The sequence below is a fragment of the Gorilla gorilla genome, chromosome 6 (genome assembly GCF_029281585.2).
Source record: "Gorilla gorilla gorilla isolate KB3781 chromosome 6, NHGRI_mGorGor1-v2.1_pri, whole genome shotgun sequence".
Taxonomy (NCBI): Eukaryota; Metazoa; Chordata; class Mammalia; order Primates; family Hominidae; genus Gorilla; species Gorilla gorilla.
In genome coordinates, this window is record NC_073230.2 from 85,437,416 (window position 1) to 85,461,084 (window position 23,669).

General features: G+C 36.0%; 1 protein-coding gene across 1 annotated transcript in view; it reads left to right on the plus strand.

Moving 5' to 3' along the window:
- LOC115932769 (AP-3 complex subunit beta-1-like) overlaps positions 1 to 23,669 on the plus strand; it is a 158,520-nt gene that overhangs the window by 86,167 nt on the left and 48,684 nt on the right. Inside the window, 3 exon segments of the mRNA XM_063708061.1 lie at positions 763 to 934; positions 4,390 to 4,537; positions 13,725 to 13,797. Coding sequence (XP_063564131.1) covers positions 763 to 934; positions 4,390 to 4,537; positions 13,725 to 13,797 — 393 coding nt within the window.

Genomic DNA, 23,669 nt, shown 5'->3' on the forward strand with positions numbered 1-23,669 from the left:
AAGGGCAACAGTTTGTCCTTTTGTCTGGGACACAACTCTGTAGTTATAGTCATTTTAAATAGTAAAAAATTATGCTTCACTTAAAAAATACACATATATTCTTCATGTATTCTCTTCTGCAAACAGTCCTAGCATACCATAATTTACGCATAAAACATTTAAAAGTACAATTCCTCAATGTAACTTGATCATCTCTTTGACCTATGGAAAACTCGTTTACTAGCTCGAATAAGTAATAACTCTTTAATAAGTCATTTTGCCTATTGTCTTTGAATTTGGAGGTCTTTCCAAGTGATTTGAATGGCTCATTTTCCTCTCAAAATTTGTTCCTAAGAAGATTCAACTGTTGCCTTCTTTTACTCTAAATAGAATTTCCCATTACAAGCAGAAGAATTCAAAATTATTTCTTTAGCCTTACATCAATCCTTATGTAATTCTTTAAAAGAAAGTTTTTGACATAGCTATATACTTTGGGGTTTGAAGTGAGATTCCCTCAAATTTGGTTTACTTGGTTCACCTTTGCTTAGCTTTTCTCTACTCATTGTCAGAGCATCCTCTATCTGCCTCCCTCCAAGCTCACAGTGCTAAAGGAATCCATAGAGCTGAAAGAATGGGATGTGGGAATAAAATGTTAAACAAGTGGTGTCCACTGAACTAAAATTCAACATCTGGTTTCATTTGTGATGAATATTGACAGTTACAGGTGTCCGTGTGTCTAATTAAATGACTATAAATCTAAGAACATCTGGTTCTGTTTTTCAGAGAGTGAATCTGGAAGTGAAAGTGGAGAACAAGGCGAAAGTGGGGAGGAAGGAGACAGCAATGAGGACAGCAGTGAGGACTCCTCCAGTGAGCAGGACAGTGAGAGTGGAAGGGAGTCAGGCCTAGAAAACAAAAGAACAGCCAAGAGGAACTCAAAAGCCAAAGGAAAAAGGTAATTTATTTTGTCAGAATTTCCTTCAAAAAATATTCTGTGAAAGTTTGCCCCAGGCAGAGATGTTTCTTATTAATCAAAAAATGGTGAGAGAAAAAAAGTGTGTATTTTTTTCCAGATATTAAATCTTTTTAAAATTAAAGTGCTAGTTGTTCACATTATTTTCCTACTTGTAATGCTTAGCTTTCATTTTGAACTTGAACATATCTTGGGGTTACATTTTGAAAATTGGTGTAACCTTGGAAGGCTGAGTTAAGTGATCAAGCAATAGGTATGAAACACTTAATTACCTTTTGTAGCGATTTTGCTGAGGGCTAAAATTAAATCCTTCAACACTTTGCCATTATGTAACCAAGACAATTGATTTTTCTAAATAATGTTATATTAAAAAGATTATGATCCAAATATTAGAGTCAAGGGCTGTGAAGGAAGACGGTCATAAGATCTTTAAGTGTTAGCACTTTTTAAGATCTCCCATTATCAATAACATTATCATGTATTAAAGTGTCATTAAAATTTTGAGTAATTGGGGCTAATATCTTGGATTGTGCAACTCTGTTTTCCCCGCTGCTGTCAGCGAGTGGCCTCTGCCGACATGATGGTCCTTTCCCCGGGAGCCTGCTGCCCGCTCACTTGATGAGCTTGCAGCCCGGCTCAGTCGTGGCTGACAGCACTGATTGGGGCGCAGTACGCTCTCTGCTCCTTTTATTACAGACAGTAATTAAAGCAGCTCGCCCTGCCACTTCCATAACAAACACAGCATAATGCCCTAATTATGACTTTATTAATTTAAGTCAGGATTTAATGATTTTAAAAGTGATTTATATTGTTTTTCCTGTTCAGAACAAATGAAATCTGTAGGTTAAATTAATACAGGCTTTTCATCATTGCAAAGTTAAAAACCTAGTTACCAGTAAATTCTTTTCATTAGATTAACATCTGAAACTCTAAGCAGTAAGGTAAACAATAATTACCATCAAAATTGAGTGATGCATAATAAAATAACACTTTTAAAATCTTATCTTAAAAGCTAGAAGTTAAATATATTTAGAATCATTCACTTGTTGCAACAAAGGAGCTACTTGGTTTATAATAGCCTTGTCTTTGAGAGAAATCCTGTACTTCTGCTTTAATATCAGCATGTCTATGATGATACAAGTTATAAAACATGTCCTGTTTCTAGAAAGGGAAAGTTTTGTTCAGTGCATGAAATGTCCTTTCAGATGGCAAAAGTCAGTATACTCGAAATTTGTAGTCATGTATTAGGTTTATTATTCTTTTCTTCAGAAATGGATTTTTCTCTTTACCCATGTTTGAATTTAAAAGAATTGTTTATTACAAAGAGAACCACAAATACATTCTAAACCTTATATTTTTAAGTACACATTTTAACCAGTGAATTGGGGATAATAAATTGCCATTTTTTTGCCAGGGAAAAACAACCACATATTTTTCAGTCTTCAAATATAATTACATGTGCTCTGAGATGTTACCATGGCTCCATTTTTAATAAACAGCAATCATATTTCCCCCACAAAAATCAATTCTAGGAAATATTGATTCTTTCCTTGTCTCACTCCTCTCCCTCCCCCTGTATTTTTCTCCCTGTCTCAGAATTTTTTTTAACTTTGCCAGTATGATAATTTTTTAAAGCTCCTAATAAGCTTTAAGCATCTTCAAAAACCACCCTTTAGTAATCATAAATATTTATGACCAAATTTAAATTTTACACTCCAAGATATTTTCATTTGAAGGGAGATAGTATGACATAGTGGAAAAAATACGGACTTTGGAATGAGACAGGCTTGAGTTCAGATTCTAGTTCTGCCCCTCTTGTTATGTGCCCTTGAGCAGGTTATTTAACCTTTCTAAATATTAATTTCATTATTGTAAATGGGATAATAATGTACCCAGGAAGAGTGCATTTAAATTAGATAATTGGTATGATTGGTATGAAGTGCCTAGCCCTTTCTGGCCCACAGTAGATTCTTAAAAAAATACACACGCATGTGGTAGAGAGAACTAGACCTTTAGTTTCCAGGAAAATATAAAGCACCACGAGGCATCTGTCATCCCCTGAGAGAAGGGTGTTTGGTCATCTCACATGTTATTCCTTCTCCTTGGAGAACTGTTTCCCTGCCCATCTGCCAGCCTTACTCCTATATCTTGGCTTATATGTCTCTTTCTCCAGGAAGCATTCCTAATTGGATTAAGTTTGTTTAGGTGTCTCTCCACATGTTCTCCTGACACGCTATAATTTATTACTTATTACTTATTATACTGTATTACCACTGCAACCTTATCTGTATCCTCCAGTGGACCGTAGACCCTGTAGGGTAGACACACAGAGATCCTCTGTGTCTTACTAACCATCGTTATCCTTAGCACCTAGCATAATGCCAACATGTAGTCAATAATTAATAAATATTTGTTGAGCAGGTGAACAAATGAATGGTGTTAAGCACTTAGGTATGATCATTTGATATTTTAAAAGTTTATATTTGATTAGCTTAAATTTTTAGCAAGATAGTACTTTAGAAGAATTTCCTTTGAACTGGTTAACATTTTCTCATAGAATGTGTTTAAGGTCACATTTGGGAACTTGTGTAAGTAATTTTCTTGGGCAGAAAATATATAAAATACAAGTCTATTTTAGCAAAAATAGATATATAAATATTTAAATATATTACTAAACCAGGTGTGGTGGCTCAAGCCTATAATCCCAATATTTTGGGAGGTCAAGTTAGGAGGACTACTTGAGCCCAGAAGTTCCAGACCAGCCTAGGCAACCTAGTGAGACCCTGTCTCTACAAAAAATATAAAATTAGCTGGATGTGGTGGTGCATGCCTGTAGTCCCAACTACTTGGGAGGCTGAAATGGGAGCATCGCTTGAGCCCGGGAGGTCGAGGCTGCAGTGAGCCATGATTGTACTACTGTACAATGAGACCCTGTCTCATATACGTACATATATACACGTATATATACATGAATTATATATATATACGTGTATATATACATGAATATATATGTATATACGTATATATATACATGTATATATACATGAATATATATGTATATACGTATATATATACATGTATATATGCATATACACACACACACACGCAGGCACAGTATTTTGAGATAGCATTTTAAAAAATCAGCCTAAATATCTTTAACGTTGTTACTAGTAGTACTTAATTCTTGGTAAATCAAACATTTAGTGTTTTCTACATTGCTTTTGATTATATTGTTTAGTGTCATTTTATGACTTTTTGCATTTGAAATGTGTATAACAGGATAGAATTGAATTTGAATGGGTTCTAATTTATTTGGTTATGGGTAATACCTTTTTTATTACCTCATTAATGTATTCTGGAATTTAAAAACCTTTTTTTATAAACTACTTATATAAAGGAGTTGAAGTTCATATTTCAAAATTTACTATTATATGTAGTGATTCTGAAGATGGGGAGAAGGAAAATGAAAAATCTAAAACTTCAGATTCTTCAAATGATGAATCTAGTTCAATAGAAGACAGTTCTTCCGATTCTGAATCAGAGTCAGAACCTGAAAGTGAATCTGAATCCAGAAGAGTCACTAAGGTAAGAGATTATACATTTGTTGTAATTGAAGGTAAATATTCTTATAGCAACTAAAATAGACAACACCATCCTCATCTACTCATGTGATTTTATTTTTTCTAGATAAGCCTTTCCCTTATAACCCAACTCTGCAGAAATGCTAGAAACTTTAAAAAATCTCATCCCTTGCCACTGAAATCAAGGAACTCTTACGCATATGACCTTTTTTGTTCTTGGCTAGGTTGTGACAAGGGGGGGTTTTGCTGAAGGGGAAGTGAAAGGAAGTCACAAAAATAGTATTGAGCAAAGAATTATAAGTGTACATACATCATAAGAAATTGAGACTATTCACTTTTTTAAAATATTGGGCATTTTGCATAATAGAGTGTGTTTTAAAGCTTTAATTAAAGAGTATACATTCTTTAGTTAGTAAGAATTTGCGTAGCCATTTATTTAAAAACAAATGTGAGAACCACTTATATAATAAAATAATAATGCTTTTTGGTAATAACATTTGTAACACTGAATTTTGCCTGCTTAGCAGGAAAAAAATAAAGTATAAATTGCAAAAATATAGTTATTAATATAAAATGTATTCTATCTGATTTCAGGTCTAGTTAAAAGAATAAAAATATAGAATTCAGACCTAACGATAATTATCTTTTTGGTCTTTAATAATCACCCCCTTCCTATAAATGGACCATGTTCATGCTAGACTTCAAGTATAGTAGTTTTATATATAACTGTGTTATTCTGTTTGTTGAAAATATGGCCAAACTCTGCCTTTGATTCAGTTCAATTTCTTCTTAATCCAATATTGTTTTCGTTTATTTGTTCTGTTAACTGGAATCTCTTCAATATGTTATCTGAGTAGGCAAGGATGAAAATTAATTTATTGAAGTAGACAATTGCCCTCCCCCATCCAGAGATTTATTGTTAAAGAATGTTTTAAAAATTGGCTAGTATTTGTCTTGCCTTATTTCACATTTTCTTGCATATATTAAAACCTATCTTAAACTTGAATTTATATTTAAAACTTGTGTCTGTATATAAAATAACCTAATATTTTTATTTTTAAAAAATTCACATAAAATCTTAAGAGATTTTATGGTTTATTAATCTGGCCTCATATAAAAACTTATCACTTAGTGAGTCTGACGTACTGTCATTTCATACTTACGTCAAATTACCAGAAAGTTTAAAATGTTATTGAAAATAAAAGGAGTTACAAATCGACAGTAAGTACAACCCAGAGTAAGAAGTATTTTTTAAAAATGACAGAACAAGAAATCAGTGAGTGTCAAGTGGTGGAAGTTATTCTTAGGAAATTTTGTAACAGTTGAAAAATTATAGACTTCAGTGCCTCTGTAGTATTAGAAGCAGAGCTTTAGGATCCCATTAAAAAGCCACAGTGGTTGAACATCATGTTGTGTTGTACCCCTTCCTCCCCCTGAAAAAAACAAAAGAAGATAAAAACCACAGGGGCACTCCAGGTCAGTGATTCTGTTTGTTTCTTCTTTGTCAAAGACTTTCAGTGATCAGATTAAATCTCTTGATAGTTAAAAATATTTTCCTATAGAACGTCAGTATAAAAAACCTCAAACTATTGCAGTGAACCAAGGCCTTTGAGAAATTCGGGTTTCGTTCACATTGTTGATAGTTTTGTGTTCATGTGTTTCCCTTTGGTGGCTTATTTTCTTTATATTAGAATGCCTTTTCCCATCTATAATAGGCATACAGGACTGTGGAATTTTTTGCTTTAGTTTAGCAATTGGAATAAGTACTCTCCACCTTGGAGCTACCATAACTACTTATTTATTTCTGTTTCTTTCTGAATGATTTGGTGTATACCATGCAATTACAGAATATACCTATTTTCTAATAATAGGTGACTATAATTGTGGAAAAGTTCTCCTTGCACCAAGTGTTGTGGCTTCTGCTCTAAATTATGAGTAATGAAGGCAGATGGTGGGTACTTTAATTTACCATGACAATATGTTATTGCTGAAAATTCATATGCCTTATATCTGCAGCCTAACTAAATCTATATTTTTACTCTCTTTTCTTTTTTTTCATCCAGACAATGTGTTTTGAGGGCACTGAGCATGAAAATGCGACCTAGGAGTTACCTTGAATATATGGCTTTCAAAACAGTTAATTTTTATGGTAGTCCTATGAGATAAGCATAGTGTTCTACTTGTTGGGAGAGAATATCTTTGTTTCAGTTTCCTCATCTGTAAAGCAGACATGCTAGTACCTACCTTACTTCTTTCAAGTGTTATGTTAAAAATAAAATATGAAAGATCAATGTAACACACTACATAACTATAAAACAACAGTTTTAACATTTTTAAAAATTCCATAAAAGATCAACAGTATTGGAGAACATCAAATGCTAAAAGTAACCTAAATTTTTTGGTAACTCTTAAGTATCCTGCTCTTTTTTTTTCACTCTTTTTACACTATTCAAGTTGTAAGTCAACATTTAATTCTGTTCCCTTATCTACAGCCTCTGAGCTTAGCCACTTTCTTTAGAAGACAGCTGCCATCCACGGTCAGTGTTCCTGCTCTGTAACTCACAGTCTCCATTTACCCTACTTTTCCTTTGAACGCAGCTCTGTGTAAGACTCGCATCCACTTCCCCAAGGGTAACTCCTACTTCCTTTTGGTCTTGTTTTGTTAATAATCATCTGTCTCCTTTTGCACCTTTAATCTCTTTCTCTATTCATTCCTTTTCTGCCAACTGTGGCATTCAGGTTTTTTCAGCATTTAGAGAGAGAGAGAGGGAGCATGGAGTGAAAAATACAGAGTGTGTGTACATGAGTGAGAGTGAGTTTAGAAAAATAATCTACATATCCTGCATCTTGTACTTCTTAACCCAGTTATTTCCAACTCTATCCTACACATACTGCTCTCTGAAAAGGCAGCTACAATCCTTCCCCAAACCCAGTAGCCTTCTCTTAATCTTGATCTTTTTGTATGACTATTCCCCTACTACTTAAAAGTCTCTGCATCCCTTTTGTTCTTACTTTTTTGACCTTTCATTCTTTTGGTTGCTTCACTTTTTACATGCTTCTGACACCCAAGTGTGAATGTTGACCCCAAATTAGTACTTAGTACACATTAGTCTTTTGAGATATTAATTGATGTGAATGAATTTTTCTTTAGTCTTCTTTTTTTCCCTCTAAATTTTTCCTGTTGTGAGACCTCATTCACTCCTATAGCTTCAGCTAAAACATTTATATTAATTACTTCCATGGTAACATCTTTCAGTCTTTACAATAAGTTTCAGCTTTTCTTCCCAAATTCATACCAAATTTTTAGACCTCTCTGAGGCTACTGGTTTTCCAAACCTAATACAATCGAAAGACATGCTCTACCATTTGTCACCAGCATTCTTTTCATTCTCCCAGATCTGAAGCCCCAGAATTATCTCTGACTACTCTGTCATTCTGTATGTTTAGATAGTTACCAACTCCTATATGTTCTGTGCGTTATTTCTCATGTCTGTTTCTTCTTTCCCTACTGCCACTATTCTAGATTAGCTCTTCATTACCTGCATAGACCATTGCCATTGGTCATCCTCTGACCAATGCTTTCCCAACCCCAAGTCCTTCTATACAACTGCCAGATGGATATTAAATTCACCTGTCCTGATGGCCCATTGCCATTTGAGTTCAGTAAACTCAGGCTAGCTTGCCCAAACCTACCTTGTCTTAACCCTACCCACCTTGTGTTCTTTCTTTCTTTCTTTCTTTCTTTCTTTCTTTTTTTTTTTTTTTTTTTGAGACAGAGTCTTGCTCTGTCACCCAAGCTGGAATGCAGTGGCATGATCCCAGCTCTCTGCAGCTTCGACCTCCAAGTCTCAGGTGATCCTCCCACCTCAGCCTCCTGGGTAGCTGGGACTATAGGCATGCACTACCATGCTTGGCTAATTTTTTGTCTTTTTAATAGAGAGGGGTTTCTCCATGTTGCCCAGGCTGGTCTCGACCTCCTGGGCTCAAGCGATCCACCCACCTCAGCCTCCCAAAGTGCTGGGATTACAGGCATGGGCAACCGTGCCCAGCCACACACACTAAATTCTAATCCCAGTGGAATATTTGTGGTTCTATTAACACTCTGTATTCTTTCCTATTTCTATGCCTTTGTTCTTTCTTTTTGCATCATTTACTACAGAAAATAAAAGCTAGGGAGAAAGTGGCCTCATATCACTGTGACCCTCCACTTCTCCTAGTTGGCAATGGCTGCAGGGAATGAAAAATGTTACTGATCATGGGGTATCACTCATGTGAATGGGATGGTCAAAAGGGTGAGAACCACAGGTGGATTATTTATGTTCTTAAAATGCCCCAGCATATTCACGAGGCACAAAACTATAGTCACACATTCAGGTGCCATGTTTGTTTGTTTGTGTTATTGATTGGAATATGTCCTCATTTGAGGTCAGATGTTGTCAGTAATGACCATAGAAAATTTCCTTGTTTTAGTTATAATTATGTTGATTGATAAGCGTATTTTATGTGTAGGTGTTATTTTCTGAAATATATTTGAGAAATATTTTTAGTATAGTCCTTTCAATGAAGTAATTCTTTTGTTCCAAATAACACCTATAACAAAATTACTTTTAGTAATTCCTTATTTTAAGTGATTTCACATACTTTACACAATGTAAAGGGAAAATTTTTTTTATATGAAACAGTGGAGAGAAAATTCAGTGATGTAGACCACATTGTGTCAGGAAGAGATTCACATTTATATCACTTTATGCTGTTTTTGACCAATATAATTAAGTTATATTCTGCTTGTAGTTAAAATTATGTGAACAGATGGTGAAAAAATTTATTTAAAATAATGCTTTTAAAGTTTCCAGGATTTTTATCCTTCATGAAACCTAGGCTTCAGTGTTCTTATAACTACCCAGTATATTAGAGTGCTCCTCCACACCATAGTTATTTCAGCTACGTTGTTAGTCCACTATTCGCACCTTATTCATGATGCAGTATTCTAGTTATATCTGTAGTGTCTGTGTACTAATGGCTGAAGATTTAGATACTCTATGATTAAAATGATAAAAACTTTAAATTATGATTGTAATTTATTGTGAGTAAATTTTATGTATTTTCCTTATATAAACATTTTAATTACATAAACTATATAAAGCATAATAATCTACCAATGTGAAATAAATATAAAGTATTTAAAGTACTTGCACTTAATAATACTTAATATTAAAAGCATTTCAGTATTTGAATTAAAACTAAGATTAAGGTACATACTAGCTATGAAGAAAATAGTACCAACTGTATATACCTAGCAGTGTTTGAGTTGCTCTTGTCAGTTGTTTTTATCTCAGGTTATATTTGTGTCTCAAAACTTTGCTAATTCCTTTTGGGAGGTGCAAAGAAACTGAGTGAATCTCTTAGGTGCTCTAACGATCAGTCTCTAGGATTTGACTGGTGTCTGAATGTCAGTAAACGTTAAGATTTGCCTTAATAAAAGATTTTGGCAATAAAGTTCTTTTATTTGAAAGATTCTTGGGGATAAAGTAAATTTGGCATGTGGTGTGAAATAAATCATGGATAAGAGTGAAAGGAACCATTTTTTGATTGGTTTTATGTTCTATTTGAAAAATAAGCAAGTTTTAGTTATGTTTTTACAACTATTTTTGTATGTTGCAATTATATAACTTTTGTAAATATTGAAGAATATTGGGTTTTACTGTTATAATGCAAAGCCATGCCTCTCAGTTTATGCCTTTCCCGATTTCATTTATATTTTAAGTTCTCTAAAATAAAAATATTATTCAATTGCAGTTGAGACCTTTGAAAGGAAGTGAATGCCATTAAGCAGGCTTTCTTATTGAAGTAGGCGTACTCTAATAGGAAAAGATCTGTTTTAGTGGGTTAGACTTCTTTTTAACTTATAAAGAAGTCTCAATTTACTAGCAGTGTACTTTTGTTTTAAAGCACAAGTTTAAGTGTTAGCCTCAGATTTTTAAAATCATATTTGTCAGTTAACTTGAAGGAAAAAAGTCATTAAATTATCTTTGGTTGATAATTCTAATTGAAAATATTTCATGCAAATATCTTGTCCTGTGAGGCTAGAAATTAGCTTTGACTTATTGTTGATTTCAAAGCACAGTATGGCTTTGACAGACTTTACATACTGCTTATCCTATTTTATAGTTTCAAATTTCAAACCTCTTTACAATGGTTTCCTCTTAGAATGCATATTTGATGCTTATCTTTTTTGCTATTTGCCTTTTTTTTAATCAGCATGAAAATGAACATGCATAATACATTAACAAATCTTTTCAGGTGTATTGTTACATATTTTTGTTTGTATTATTTGGAGGTTAATAAGTATTTCCAGGATCTTTTATTTATTATTTGAAATGAAATACATTAAATAGAAATCAGTTTTTTTGACCCTGTGACTTTGTATTGCATTTTGAAAATGTCGATGTGTTGAGGTGTATAATTGAATACCATAGAAACAAAATGGAGATTTGAGGATGATGAATTGATAACTAGGTATTTTTTTGTGATGAGATTCTAAGATCAGTTACTGTTGTCCTTATAAAAGTCTAACACAGTCACTCAGCTGTTAAAAGCCTAATCCGCTATTTAAAAAAATATACAAAAACAAATTGTCTATCTTTCTGCCTGATCTCTTCTCAAGTACTAACGCAATGGAAACAGTGGGTGATCTGTCAATGTGTTTGGTTTGTCGATGATGGTTTTGTATAAATATTGGGAGGGTAAAAAATAAAATCGCACAGTAAAATATGATTTCATCTGCCTTTTCTCTGCAGCTCCATGGCTCATGCTGCGGTGTGAAATTCTGATTTTACACACTTTGCAGGCGGAGCACATGAATTATGCATTAAGCAAGAAAAATCTCCTGCCTCAAGTCCTATATGCATTTACCCAGGTTCTGTCTCTATTACCAAGATGAATTGCAAATGGAGAAATGTTTGATGGAATAGAGCTCTTAACTTCTTTGTTTAGAATTCAGAATTTTATTTTTATAGTAGATCCTTTAAGTATGAAAATGTTTTGAACTTACTATGGATTTTTTAAAATGAAAAATGAAATATAATATAAGAGGAATACCAAACACATCATGAAGCATTTTATAGCGTTGATTCAGAATGCAAGGGTTTTTCAGTTCAGTAGAAATGACCATTATCTATTGCTAATGTTGTATTTCAGTCACTGGTTATTTGCTGTTCTCAGAAAGTCAATGAAATTCTGTCCTTTTGAAAGCCTTTTTTCTCTCTGTTCTAGGCTTCTATTAAGAGATTATGCCAATTTCACATGCAGCTCTGTTCTGTGTTATATGTGACCTGATATGTATTTAATAGATATTGTTACACACTCTTGGCTGTGAAGTAGAAAATAAGGTATAGACTTGCCTTCAGCTTTAACTTTATCTTGATTTGATAGGTTTCTAATTTTTCAGGTGGGGAGGTTAACGGTTCCATAAAGACAGTCATGCACCATTGTAGCTTATAGGAAGCTACACCCATTGTGCTCAGCATAGCATTTTGATAAGTCACATGATGGTATGCTCTTTTTGTTATATGTTCTTTCTTCACAGGAATGATATTCTAGTTGAGACAGCATTTTCATTCTGCACTTGTTTTCATTTACTTGCAACTTTTAAATTTTAGCTTCAAAACTAACGTTTCTTCTATTTTTTTCACCATCTTAGACATTGTTTACTCATTTGAGAAATGGAGAGAGGGACAAATACTGTTTCTTTCATTTTTAAATAAGGAATGAAAATTAAAACTTAACTAGATGATGTGGAGTGTTCAGTGATAAAAATAATTACTTTGAAGAATAAAATTAGTGCCTTTTTAAGTGTATTAATAATGTATATTATTATGTGGTCCTTGAAGTTTCTGAGTATCGGGACAAGGGAAAAAACAAGTGAAATTTGAATTATTTTAAAATGTTACCTATGTATAATTTTATGTAATGCTTTTGTTCATGTATGTGCACTGTTGTAGGAGCTCTAACACTGTGTAAGCTTTAAATAGTGATAAAATATATTTTGCTTCAGTGGTACCGTCTCGTGGCTAGAGGAATACTTCAAAAATATTTATTAGCACATTAGCAATAAGCTATAGACTTTTGGTAGATTATAAGTTATTTGAAGGCAGGACTATATCTATCTTGGCTGTTATTTCCATTGCTTGGCACAGAATCTAATATATATTTAAAATTCTATACATACCTATTGAATGAATGAATGATTAAACAAAAACATTTTAGTAGAAACTTTAGTTTTGGTCTGTGATTGAGAAAATTTAATGTAAAAAATAGTGTAGATTAGAAAGATAAACTTTGACTCAATTATATTTAACACCCTACTCTTTGTTGGCCTTTAGTTGTTTGTAATGCACTTAATACTGTTTTCTTTTTAAAAGATTTACAAATTTTTTCTGAATATCTAACCAAACTGTGAACAGTTCAGGCTTAGGGGCACTGTATTCTAGTTCATGGATATATACATTTTGTAAGTATAGTAGACCGAATAAGCAAATCTCTGCTGGGGGAAGCCCTAGTTATATGCAGATATGTTTTGAAATATTTATTTTCTCTACAAAACAGTAGATCAAGTGAGTGAGTCCTTTCAACTCTAAAAAGAAAGAGCCTGGGAATGTCATTTATAGATTTTAATGAATATCTTTGGCAAAGAAGTTTGATACAACCCAGTATAGAAACATAAAATATCTAGTACAATGCCCTGTCACAAACTATATCAGAAAAGGCTGACCTATCACAAGCCCATCAAAAATATCTGAGCTATGCATATGTTATTTCTTTTTCTTAAGTAAACCTGTTTAAAAGTTATTTTCAAGAATATTTGTGGACTTTCTACCAAAGAGCCACTTTACGTTTTTATGTTAGCAAGAAGTTGTCCGATTATAGAATAATTACATACCTTTAAATTTTGTTCTGACATTTATAATTTTTAAACACAAAATAGTTTAAGAGTTTGCATAGTGGGTAAGAAATACTATATGCGAATTGAAACAAATGTTGATTCAGGAAAACATTTTATATAACCATACAGAAGTTTAATTTGTTGGTACCACTAAGCAGAGGAAAAAAAAGTTTGTTTTGGAATATTAAGGACTACTCCACAGATTTTTAAAACAGAACATGTGATAAATGAAATATTTGTTACTTTATAGGAGAAAGAAAAGAAAACAAAGCAAGATAGAACTCCTCTTACCAAAGATGTTTCACTTCTAGATCTGGATGATTGTAAGTATTGTAATTTAAAATATTTCTTCTGTGTTTAGTAAGAGTATTTTTTATTTTTATAGTACCTTTCATTTACATGTCCCAAAATATATCAATATTTATTGTGAAAGACTTATAGATGAATAAGGCAAGAAAGTTTTGGAAATCAGTGGTATTTGTTTCTTTCATCTATTCAGCATATCACTTCATTATCACATGAACAAATATAGATGGCCAAATACAAGTACACAAAATTCATTTTAAAATCTTTTGCTTTAGTAATTTATACTTGTTTGCTAAATAGTCATCCATATCTTATAACTTCTACATTGTGAAATGTGGATTATGGGGATTGACACATGTAACTTAAGGAGGTAGAGGATTAAGGAATGTAAATCAAAATGGAAAGGACATCACCATCTTCCACTTGGCACAATTTCAGTAGGAATGGAAATGGGTTACAAAGCCTTTGGAGGCCAGTTTGGCTATACCTCTCAGTCTTTTAACTGCAAAAAATATTTGTCCCAGCAAATCTAAGAATTCAGAATCCTACAAATATATTCACCCAAGTGTACAAAGATATATGTATTTACCACCTCCCCTTAAATCCTCCTGCATAGTGAGAGAGAGATAGTGGTACTTTGTTGCACTAGGAGAAGAGTAACAAGAAGTGAGATTTCATGAATATTAAACTACTATCATTTTTGATAGAGTTTTTATATGCTGAGAGTGAGTTATGTTTTAGGTTATCTCATTCTGTCATAGATCTGTTCTGTTTATACTGTTACCTGCCCTGTCCCCAGTAGCCATGGCATATACTTAATATAGAGAAATTAAAATATATAATACAGAGAAATAACAGAGAAACTAAAAATAAAATTGGAGTTAAATTTGAGTCATGTTTTACATATTGGCTAAGATTTTGAGGGTTGGTATCATCCAGTGTTGCTAAGATTTGGAGAAACAGATGTACATGTTTTTGATAGGAATATAAATAGGTACAGCTCTTTGGAGTCATTTTAACAATATCTATCAAAACTTAAATTGCACATACCCTTTCACCTAGCAGTTCTTCCCCGCCCCCCAAGACGGAATCTCACTTTGTTGCCCAGGCTGGAGTGTAGTGGCACTACCTCGGCTCTCTGCAGCCTCCGCCTTCTGGGTTCAAGCAATTCTCCTACCTCAGCCTCCTGAGTAGCTGGGACTACAGCTGCGTACCATCACGCCCAGCTAATTTTTTGTATTTTTTTTTAGTAGAGACGGGTTTCACTGTGTTAGCCAGGATGATCTTGATTTCCTGACCTCGTGATCCACCCACCTCGGCCTCCCAAAGTGCTGGGATTACAGGTGTGAGCCACCACGCCCCACTGACCTAGCAGTTCTTTTCCAGAAATTTATCCTACTGATAAACTACTGATAAAATCAGATCTTATTTCTTTCTTGTTTTAAACCCTTGTATTTAATGGCTTAATTTTGCATTTAGATGAAAGCCCATACTCCTTTCCCAGGTTTCTCAGACTGTAGATGATCTGACCCCTGTCTTCTTTTTATCCACATTTCATCCTACTCTGTTTTTATGCATTTGTCACACATACCAGGCTCATTTCTGCCAAGGGCCTTTCTACTGCTGTTCCCCTGCTGAGAACATTCCCCCAGATTTTCTGTTGGCAGACTGATCCTTACTTCCCCAACTCAGAAGTCACCTACTCTTACACACTGTCCTAGTCCCTTTGAGCTGGCATAACAGAATACCTTAGACTGGGTAATTTATAAACAGCAGAAATTAATTGTTCATAGTTCTGGAGGCTGGGAAATCCAAGATCAAGGTGCCAGCGTATTTGATGATTGGTGAGGGCTAGCTCTGCTTCAGAGATAGTGACTTATGTTTCCTCATGTGACAGAAGGAGGAAACACCATCCCTCATACCACTTTTATAAGGGCACTAATCCCATTCATGAGGGTAGAACCCCTATAACCTAATTACCTACTAAAGGCCCCACCATAGTCTGGATTAGGTTTCAACACAAATTTTGGAGGGACATAAATGTTCAGACCATAGCACAAACCTTCTTGTTATTCTTGTTATTCTTGTCATTCTTGTCTTCATGGCATTTTTCACTATCTGAAATTACCTTAAAATTTTGGTACTTGATTATTATCTCTTTCTCCCGACTAAGATGTAAGTTCCATGAGGACAGCGTCTCTGTCTGTGTTGCTCAGTGCTATTCCTAGTGTACAGAGTGGCTCCTGGCAGTTAGTGGGCACCCAGTAAATATTGCTTGAATTAATAAAACATATAAAGGCATATACAAAAATTTCATTGCAGCATTGTTCAGTGGTTAGCTCTGGCCTCCTTGTGATGTAGGACTAACCTGGGAACAGACAAGAATAAGACTTTCATTTTATATTTTGTATCTTTCTGTGACATTTGAATATCTTACATATGTATGTTTATAACCTTCATAATTTACAAAGTTGAAAATTGTAAAAGAATAACAGTAAAGTACATTTAAAAAGGAACTAAGAGTAAATGTTACAAGGTACTAGAGTGTACTAATTACAACTTTTTCTTCTTATATTCAACTCTGGATTTCCTGGCAACTACGGTAAAAAAAGAAAAACCTGTAAAATGACATAATTGTTATAGTTCCATTCTATAAAAAAAGTATATTTTTATATGTTGAGACACAAGCTTTTTTAAAAAATCAAGTTTTTAAGAATTGAAATGAAAGTGTTTTTGAATTTTAAGGGAACTTTGATCCCAACCTACATTTTTTAACTCAATATAGGATATAGTGTTTCTCTTTGTTTTTAATACCCAAGTGCTATTTCTTTAAAAATCTTTCATAGTCCTGTTTTTGTCAGAAACGACACTTGAAACTCTCTTGTTAACAAGTCAGTTCAGCCTGTGTTTTCTGGATTGTCTGCCAAGTGCAAGGTACTTTAGTAGGTGCTGTAATAGATAAATAGAATTTAGTCATTCCCTTCCAAAAACTAAAATCTAGTCAGAGACACAGATAACAGGACAAATAACTATTGCATACGAGAGAAAATAGAGATACAAAGTATAGTGAAGAAACAGAGAGGGAGATGAAAACCCCTCTTCAGGGTTTTCATTAACCCCAAATTAAAAAACTACAAAAACCTTGTGAAGGAACCATGATCTGAGCTTAGAGATAAAGACAAGCAGAGTGCCAACTTCACTGTATGCCTCCTATTAGCCTGCAATGGTTCTCCATTGCCCATGGCATGCAGTTTGTTGCTCAGATACTAAAATGTTACTCTCCAGTGGCTTTAGTTCTCAACTGTGAGAATTAGATTAATCTTGAAAGAAGGCCAGACACATTCCCTGTGTTTTATCTAAGAGGCACATCATAATCCACACAGGTTGTTTGCTAGGTACACAGTGCATACCAGGAAGACTGCAAGTACTGAATTTCTTCATTTCTTCATTCAGGAAATGTTAATTTAATACTTGCTATGATCTTTGTAATCTGCTACATACTGGAGATTCTAAATGAATAAAATATTGTCCCTACCCAAGGAACTCTCAAAGTGTAATGGGAAAAACAGATAAATTGGCAATTAGATTGCCACATTATAGATGAAATGAGGAGAAATGCACAAAATACTGTTCAGTATCAAGGTTCCTAATCCACCTAGCAGTATCAAAATTTAACTTTTTTTTTTTTTTTTTTTTTTTTTTTTTTTTTTTTTTTTTTATTTATTTTTTTTATTATACTTTAAGTTTTAGGGTACATGTGCACATTGTGCAGGTTAGTTACATATGTATACATGTGCCATGCTGGTGGTATATCTCCCAATGCTATCCCTCCCCCCTCCCCCCACCCCACAACAGTCCCCAGAGTGTGATATTCCCCTTCCTGTGTCCATGTGATCTCATTGTTCAATTCCCACCTATGAGTGAGAATATGCGGTGTTTGGTTGTTTGTTCTTGCGATAGTTTACTGAGAATGATGGTTTCCAATTTCATCCATGTCCCTACAAAGGACATGAACTCATCATTTTTTATGGCTGCATAGTATTCCATGGTGTATATGTGCCACATTTTCTTAATCCAGTCTATCATTGTTGGACATTTGGGTTGGTTCCAAGTCTTTGCTATTGTGAATAATGCCGCAATAAACATACGTGTGCATGTGTCTTTATAGCAGCATGATTTATAGTCCTTTGGGTATATACCCAGTAATGGGATGGCTGGGTCAAATGGTATTTCTAGTTCTAGATCCCTGAGGAATCGCCACACTGACTTCCACAATGGTTGAACTAGTTTACAGTCCCACCAACAGTGTAAAAGTGTTCCTATTTCTCCACATCCTCTCCAGCACCTGTTGTTTCCTGACTTTTTAATGATTGCCATTCTAACTGGTGTGAGATGATATCTCATAGTGGTTTTGATTTGCATTTCTCTGATGGCCAGTGATGATGAGCATTTTTTCATGTGTTTTTTGGCTGCATAAATGTCTTCTTTTGAGAAGTGTCTGTTCATGTCCTTCGCCCACTTTTTGATGGGGTTGTTTGTTTTTTTCTTGTAAATTTGTTTGAGTTCATTGTAGATTCTGGATATTAGCCCTTTGTCAGATGAGTAGGTTGCGAAAATTTTCTCCCATGTTGTAGGTTGCCTGTTCACTCTGATGGTAGTTTCTTTTGCTGTGCAGAAGCTCTTTAGTTTAATTAGATCCCATTTGTCAATTTTGGCTTTTGTTGCCATTGCTTTTGGTGTTTTGGACATGAAGTCCTTGCCCACGCCTATGTCCTGAATGGTAATGCCTAGGTTTTCTTCTAGGGTTTTTATGGTTTTAGGTCTAAGGTTTAAATCTTTAATCCATCTTGAATTGATTTTTGTATAAGGTGTAAGGAAGGGATCCAGTTTCAGCTTTCTACATATGGCTAGCCAGTTTTCCCAGCACCATTTATTAAATAGGGAATCCTTTCCCCATTGCTTGTTTTTCTCAGGTTTGTCAAAGATCAGATAGTTGTAGGTATGCGGCGTTATTTCTGAGGGCTCTGTTCTGTTCCATTGATCTATATCTCTGTTTTGGTACCAGTACCATGCTGTTTTTGTTACTGTAGCCTTGTAGTATAGTTTGAAGTCAGGTAGTGTGATGCCTCCAGCTTTGTTCTTTTGGCTTAGGATTGACTTGGCAATGCGGGCTCTTTTTTGGTTCCATATGAACTTTAAAGTAGTTTTTTCCAATTCTGTGAAGAAAGTCATTGGTAGCTTGATGGGGATGGCATTGAATCTGTAAATTACCTTGGGCAGTATGGCCATTTTCACGATGTTGATTCTTCCTACCCATGAGCATGGAATGTTCTTCCATTTGTTTGTATCCTCTTTTATTTCCTTGAGCAGTGGTTTGTAGTTCTCCTTGAAGAGGTCCTTCACATCCCTTGTAAGTTGGATTCCTAGGTATTTTATTCTCTTTGAAGCAATTGTGAATGGGAGTTCACTCATGATTTGGCTCTCTGTTTGTCTGTTGTTGGTGTATAAGAATGCTTGTGATTTTTGTACATTGATTTTGTATCCTGAGACTTTGCTGAAGTTGCTTATCAGCTTAAGGAGATTTTGGGCTGAGCCAATGGGGTTTTCTAGATAAACAATCATGTCGTCTGCAAACAGGGACAATTTGACTTCCTCTTTTCCTAATTGAATACCCTTTATTTCCTTCTCCTGCCTGATTGCCCTGGCCAGAACTTCCAACACTATGTTGAATAGGAGCGGTGAGAGAGGGCATCCCTGTCTTGTGCCAGTTTTCAAAGGGAATGCTTCCAATTTTTGCCCATTCAGTATGATATTGGCTGTGGGTTTGTCATAGATAGCTCTTATTATTTTGAAATACGTCCCATCAATACCTAATTTATTGAGAGTTTTTAGCATGAAGGGTTGTTGAATTTTGTCAAAGGCTTTTTCTGCATCTATTGAGATAATCATGTGGTTTTTGTCTTTGGCTCTGTTTATATGCTGGATTACATTTATTGATTTGCGTATATTGAACCAGCCTTGCATCCCGGGGATGAAGCCCACTTGATCATGGTGGATAAGCTTTTTGATGTGCTGCTGGATTCGGTTTGCCAGTATTTTATTGAGGATTTTTGCATCAATGTTCATCAAGGATATTGGTCTAAAATTCTCTTTTTTGGTTGTGTCTCTGCCCGGCTTTGGTATCAGAATGATGCTGGCCTCATAAAATGAGTTAGGGAGGATTCCCTCTTCTTCTATTGATTGGAATAGTTTCAGAAGGAATGGTACCAGTTCCTCCTTGTACCTCTGGTAGAATTCGGCTGTGAATCCATCTGGTCCTGGACTCTTTTTGGTTGGTAAACTATTGATTATTGCCACAATTTCAGCTCCTGTTATTGGTCTATTCAGAGATTCAACTTCTTCCTGGTTTAGTCTTGGGAGAGTGTATGTGTCAAGGAATGTATCCATTTCTTCTAGATTTTCTAGTTTATTTGCGTAGAGGTGTTTGTAGTATTCTCTGATGGTAGTTTGTATTTCTGTGGGATCGGTGGTGATATCCCCATTATCATTTTTTATTGTGTCTATTTGATTCTTCTCTCTTTTTTTCTTTATTAGTCTTGCTAGCGGTCTATCAATTTTGTTGATCCTTTCAAAAAACCAGCTCCTGGATTCATTGATTTTTTGAAGGGTTTTTTGTGTCTCTATTTCCTTCAGTTCTGCTCTGATTTTAGTTATTTCTTGCCTTCTGCTAGCTTTTGAATTTGTTTGCTCTTGCTTTTCTAGTTCTTTTAATTGTGATGTTAGGGTGTCAATTTTGGATCTTTCCTGCTTTCTCTTGTGGGCATTTAGTGCTATAAATTTCCCTCTACACACTGCTTTGAATGCATCCCAGAGATTCTGGTATGTTGTGTCTTTGTTCTCGTTGGTTTCAAAGAACATCTTTATTTCTGCCTTCATTTCGTTATGTACCCAGTAGTCATTCAGGAGCAGGTTGTTCAGTTTCCATGTAGTTGAGCGGCTTTGAGTGAGATTTTTAATCCTGAGTTCTAGTTTGATTGCACTGTGGTCTGAGAGATAGTTTGTTATAATTTCTGTTCTTTTACATTTGCTGAGGAGAGCTTTACTTCCAACTATGTGGTCAATTTTGGAATAGGTGTGGTGTGGTGCTGAAAAAAATGTATATTCTGTTGATTTGGGGTGGAGAGTTCTGTAGATGTCTATTAGGTCCACTTGGTGCAGAGCTGAGTTCAATTCCTGGGTATCCTTGTTGACTTTCTGTCTCGTTGATCTGTCTAATGTTGACAGTGGGGTGTTAAAGTCTCCCATTATTAATGTGTGGGAGTCTAAGTCTCTTTGTAGGTCACTCAGGACTTGCTTTATGAATCTGGATGCTCCTGTATTGGGTGCATATATATTTAGGATAGTTAGCTCCTCTTGTTGAATTGATCCCTTTACCATTATGTAATGGCCTTCTTTGTCTCTTTTGATCTTTGTTGGTTTAAAGTCTGTTTTGTCAGAGACTAGGATTGCAACCCCTGCCTTTTTTTGTTTTCCATTTGCTTGGTAGATCTTCCTCCATCCTTTTATTTTGAGCCTATGTGTGTCTCTGCACGTGAGATGGGTTTCCTGAATACAGCATACTGATGGGTCTTGACTCTTTATCCAACTTGCCAGTCTGTGTCTTTTAATTGGAGAATTTAGTCCATTTACATTTAAAGTTAATATTGTTATGTGTGAATTTGATCCTGTCATTATGATGTTAGCTGGTGATTTTGCTCATTAGTTGATGCAGTTTCTTCCTAGTCTCAATGGTCTTTACATTTTGGCATGATTTTGCAGCGGCTGGTACCGGTTGTTCCTTTCCATGTTTAGCGCTTCCTTCAGGAGCTCTTTTAGGGCAGGCCTGGTGGTGACAAAATCTCTCAGCATTTGCTTGTCTGTAAAGTATTTTATTCCTCCTTCACTTATGAAGCTTAGTTTGGCTGGATATGAAATTCTGGGTTGAAAATTCTTTTCTTTAAGAATGTTGAATATTGGCCCCCACTCTCTTCTGGCTTGTAGGGTTTCTGCCGAGAAATCCGCTGTTAGTCTGATGGGCTTCCCTTTGAGGGTAACCCGACCTTTCTCTCTGGCTGCCCTTAACATTTTTTCCTTCATTTCAACTTTGGTGAATCTGACAATTATGTGTCTTGGAGTTGCTCTTCTCGAGGAGTATCTTTGTGGCGTTCTCTGTATTTCCTGAATCTGAATGTTGGCCTGCCTTGCTAGATTGGGGAAGTTCTCCTGGATAATATCCTGCAGAGTGTTTTCCAACTTGGTTCCATTCTCCGCATCACTTTCAGGTACACCAATCAGACGTAGATTTGGTCTTTTCACATAGTCCCATATTTCTTGGAGGCTTTGCTCATTTCTTTTTATTCTTTTTTCTCTAGACTTCCCTTCTCGCTTCATTTCATTCATTTCATCTTCCATTGCTGATACCCTTTCTTCCAGTTGATCGCATCGGCTCCTGAGGCTTCTGCATTCTTCACGTAGTTCTCGAGCCTTGGTTTTCAGCTCCATCAGCTCCTTTAAGCACTTCTCTGTATTGGTTATTCTAGTTATACATTCTTCTAAATTTTTTTCAAAGTTTTCAACTTCTTTGCCTTTGGTTTGAATGTCCTCCCGTAGCTCAGAGTAATTTGATCGTCTGAAGCCTTCTTCTCTCAGCTCGTCAAACTCATTCTCCATCCAGCTTTGTTCCGTTGCTGGTGAGGGACTGCGTTCCTTTGGAGGAGGAGAGGTGCTCTGCGTTTTAGAGTTTCCAGTTTTTCTGTTCTGTTTTTTCCCCATCTTTGTGGTTTTATCTACTTTTGGTCTTTGATGATGGTGATGTACAGATGGGTTTTCAGTGTGGATGTCCTTTCTGTTTGTTAGTTTTCCTTCTAACAGACAGGACCCTCAGCTGCAGGTCTGTTGGAATACCCTGCCGTGTGAGGTGTCAGTGCGCCCCTGCTGGGGGGTGCCTCCCAGTTAGGCTGCTCGGGGGTCAGGGGTCAGGGACCCACTTGAGGAGGCAGTCTGCCCGTTCTCAGATCTCCAGCTGCGTGCTGGGAGAACCACTGCTCTCTTCAAAGCTGTCAGACAGGGACATTTAAGTCTGCAGAGGTTACTGCTGTCTTTTTGTTTGTCTGTGCCCTGCCCCCAGAGGTGGAGCCTACAGAGGCAGGCAAGCCTCCTTGAGCTGTGGTGGGCTCCACCCAGTTCGAGCTTCCCGGCTGCTTTGTTTACCTAATCAAGCCTGGGCAATGGCGGGCGCCCCTCCCCCAGCCTCGCTGCCGCCTTGCAGTTTGATCTCAGACTGCTGTGCTAGCAATCAGCGAGATTCCGTGGGCGTAGGACCCTCCGAGTCAGGTGTGGGATATAGTCTCGTGGTGCGCCGTTTTTTAAGCCGGTCTGAAAAGCGCAATATTCGGGTGGGAGTGACCCGATTTTCCAGGTGCGTCTGTCACCCCTTTCTTTGACTCAGAAAGGGAACTCCCTGACCCCTTGCGCTTCCCAGGTGAGGCAATGCCTCGCCCTGCTTCGGCTCACGCACGGTGCGCGCACCCACTGGGCTGCGCCCACTGTCTGGCACTCCCTAGTGAGATGAACCCAGTACCTCAGATGGAAATGCAGAAATCACCCGTCTTCTGCGTCGCTCACGCTGGGAGCTGTAGACCGGAGCTGTTTCTATTCGGCCATCTTGGCTCTCCTCCAAAATTTAACTTTTGAGTTAAGTTTAAGAAAGCATCAGTTGGCCAGGCCTGGTGGCTCACACTTGTAATACCAGCACTTTGGGAGGCTGAGGCAGGCAGATCACCTGAGGCCAAGAGATTGATACCAGCCTGGCCAACATGGTGAAACCCTGTCTCTACTAAAAATAGAAAAA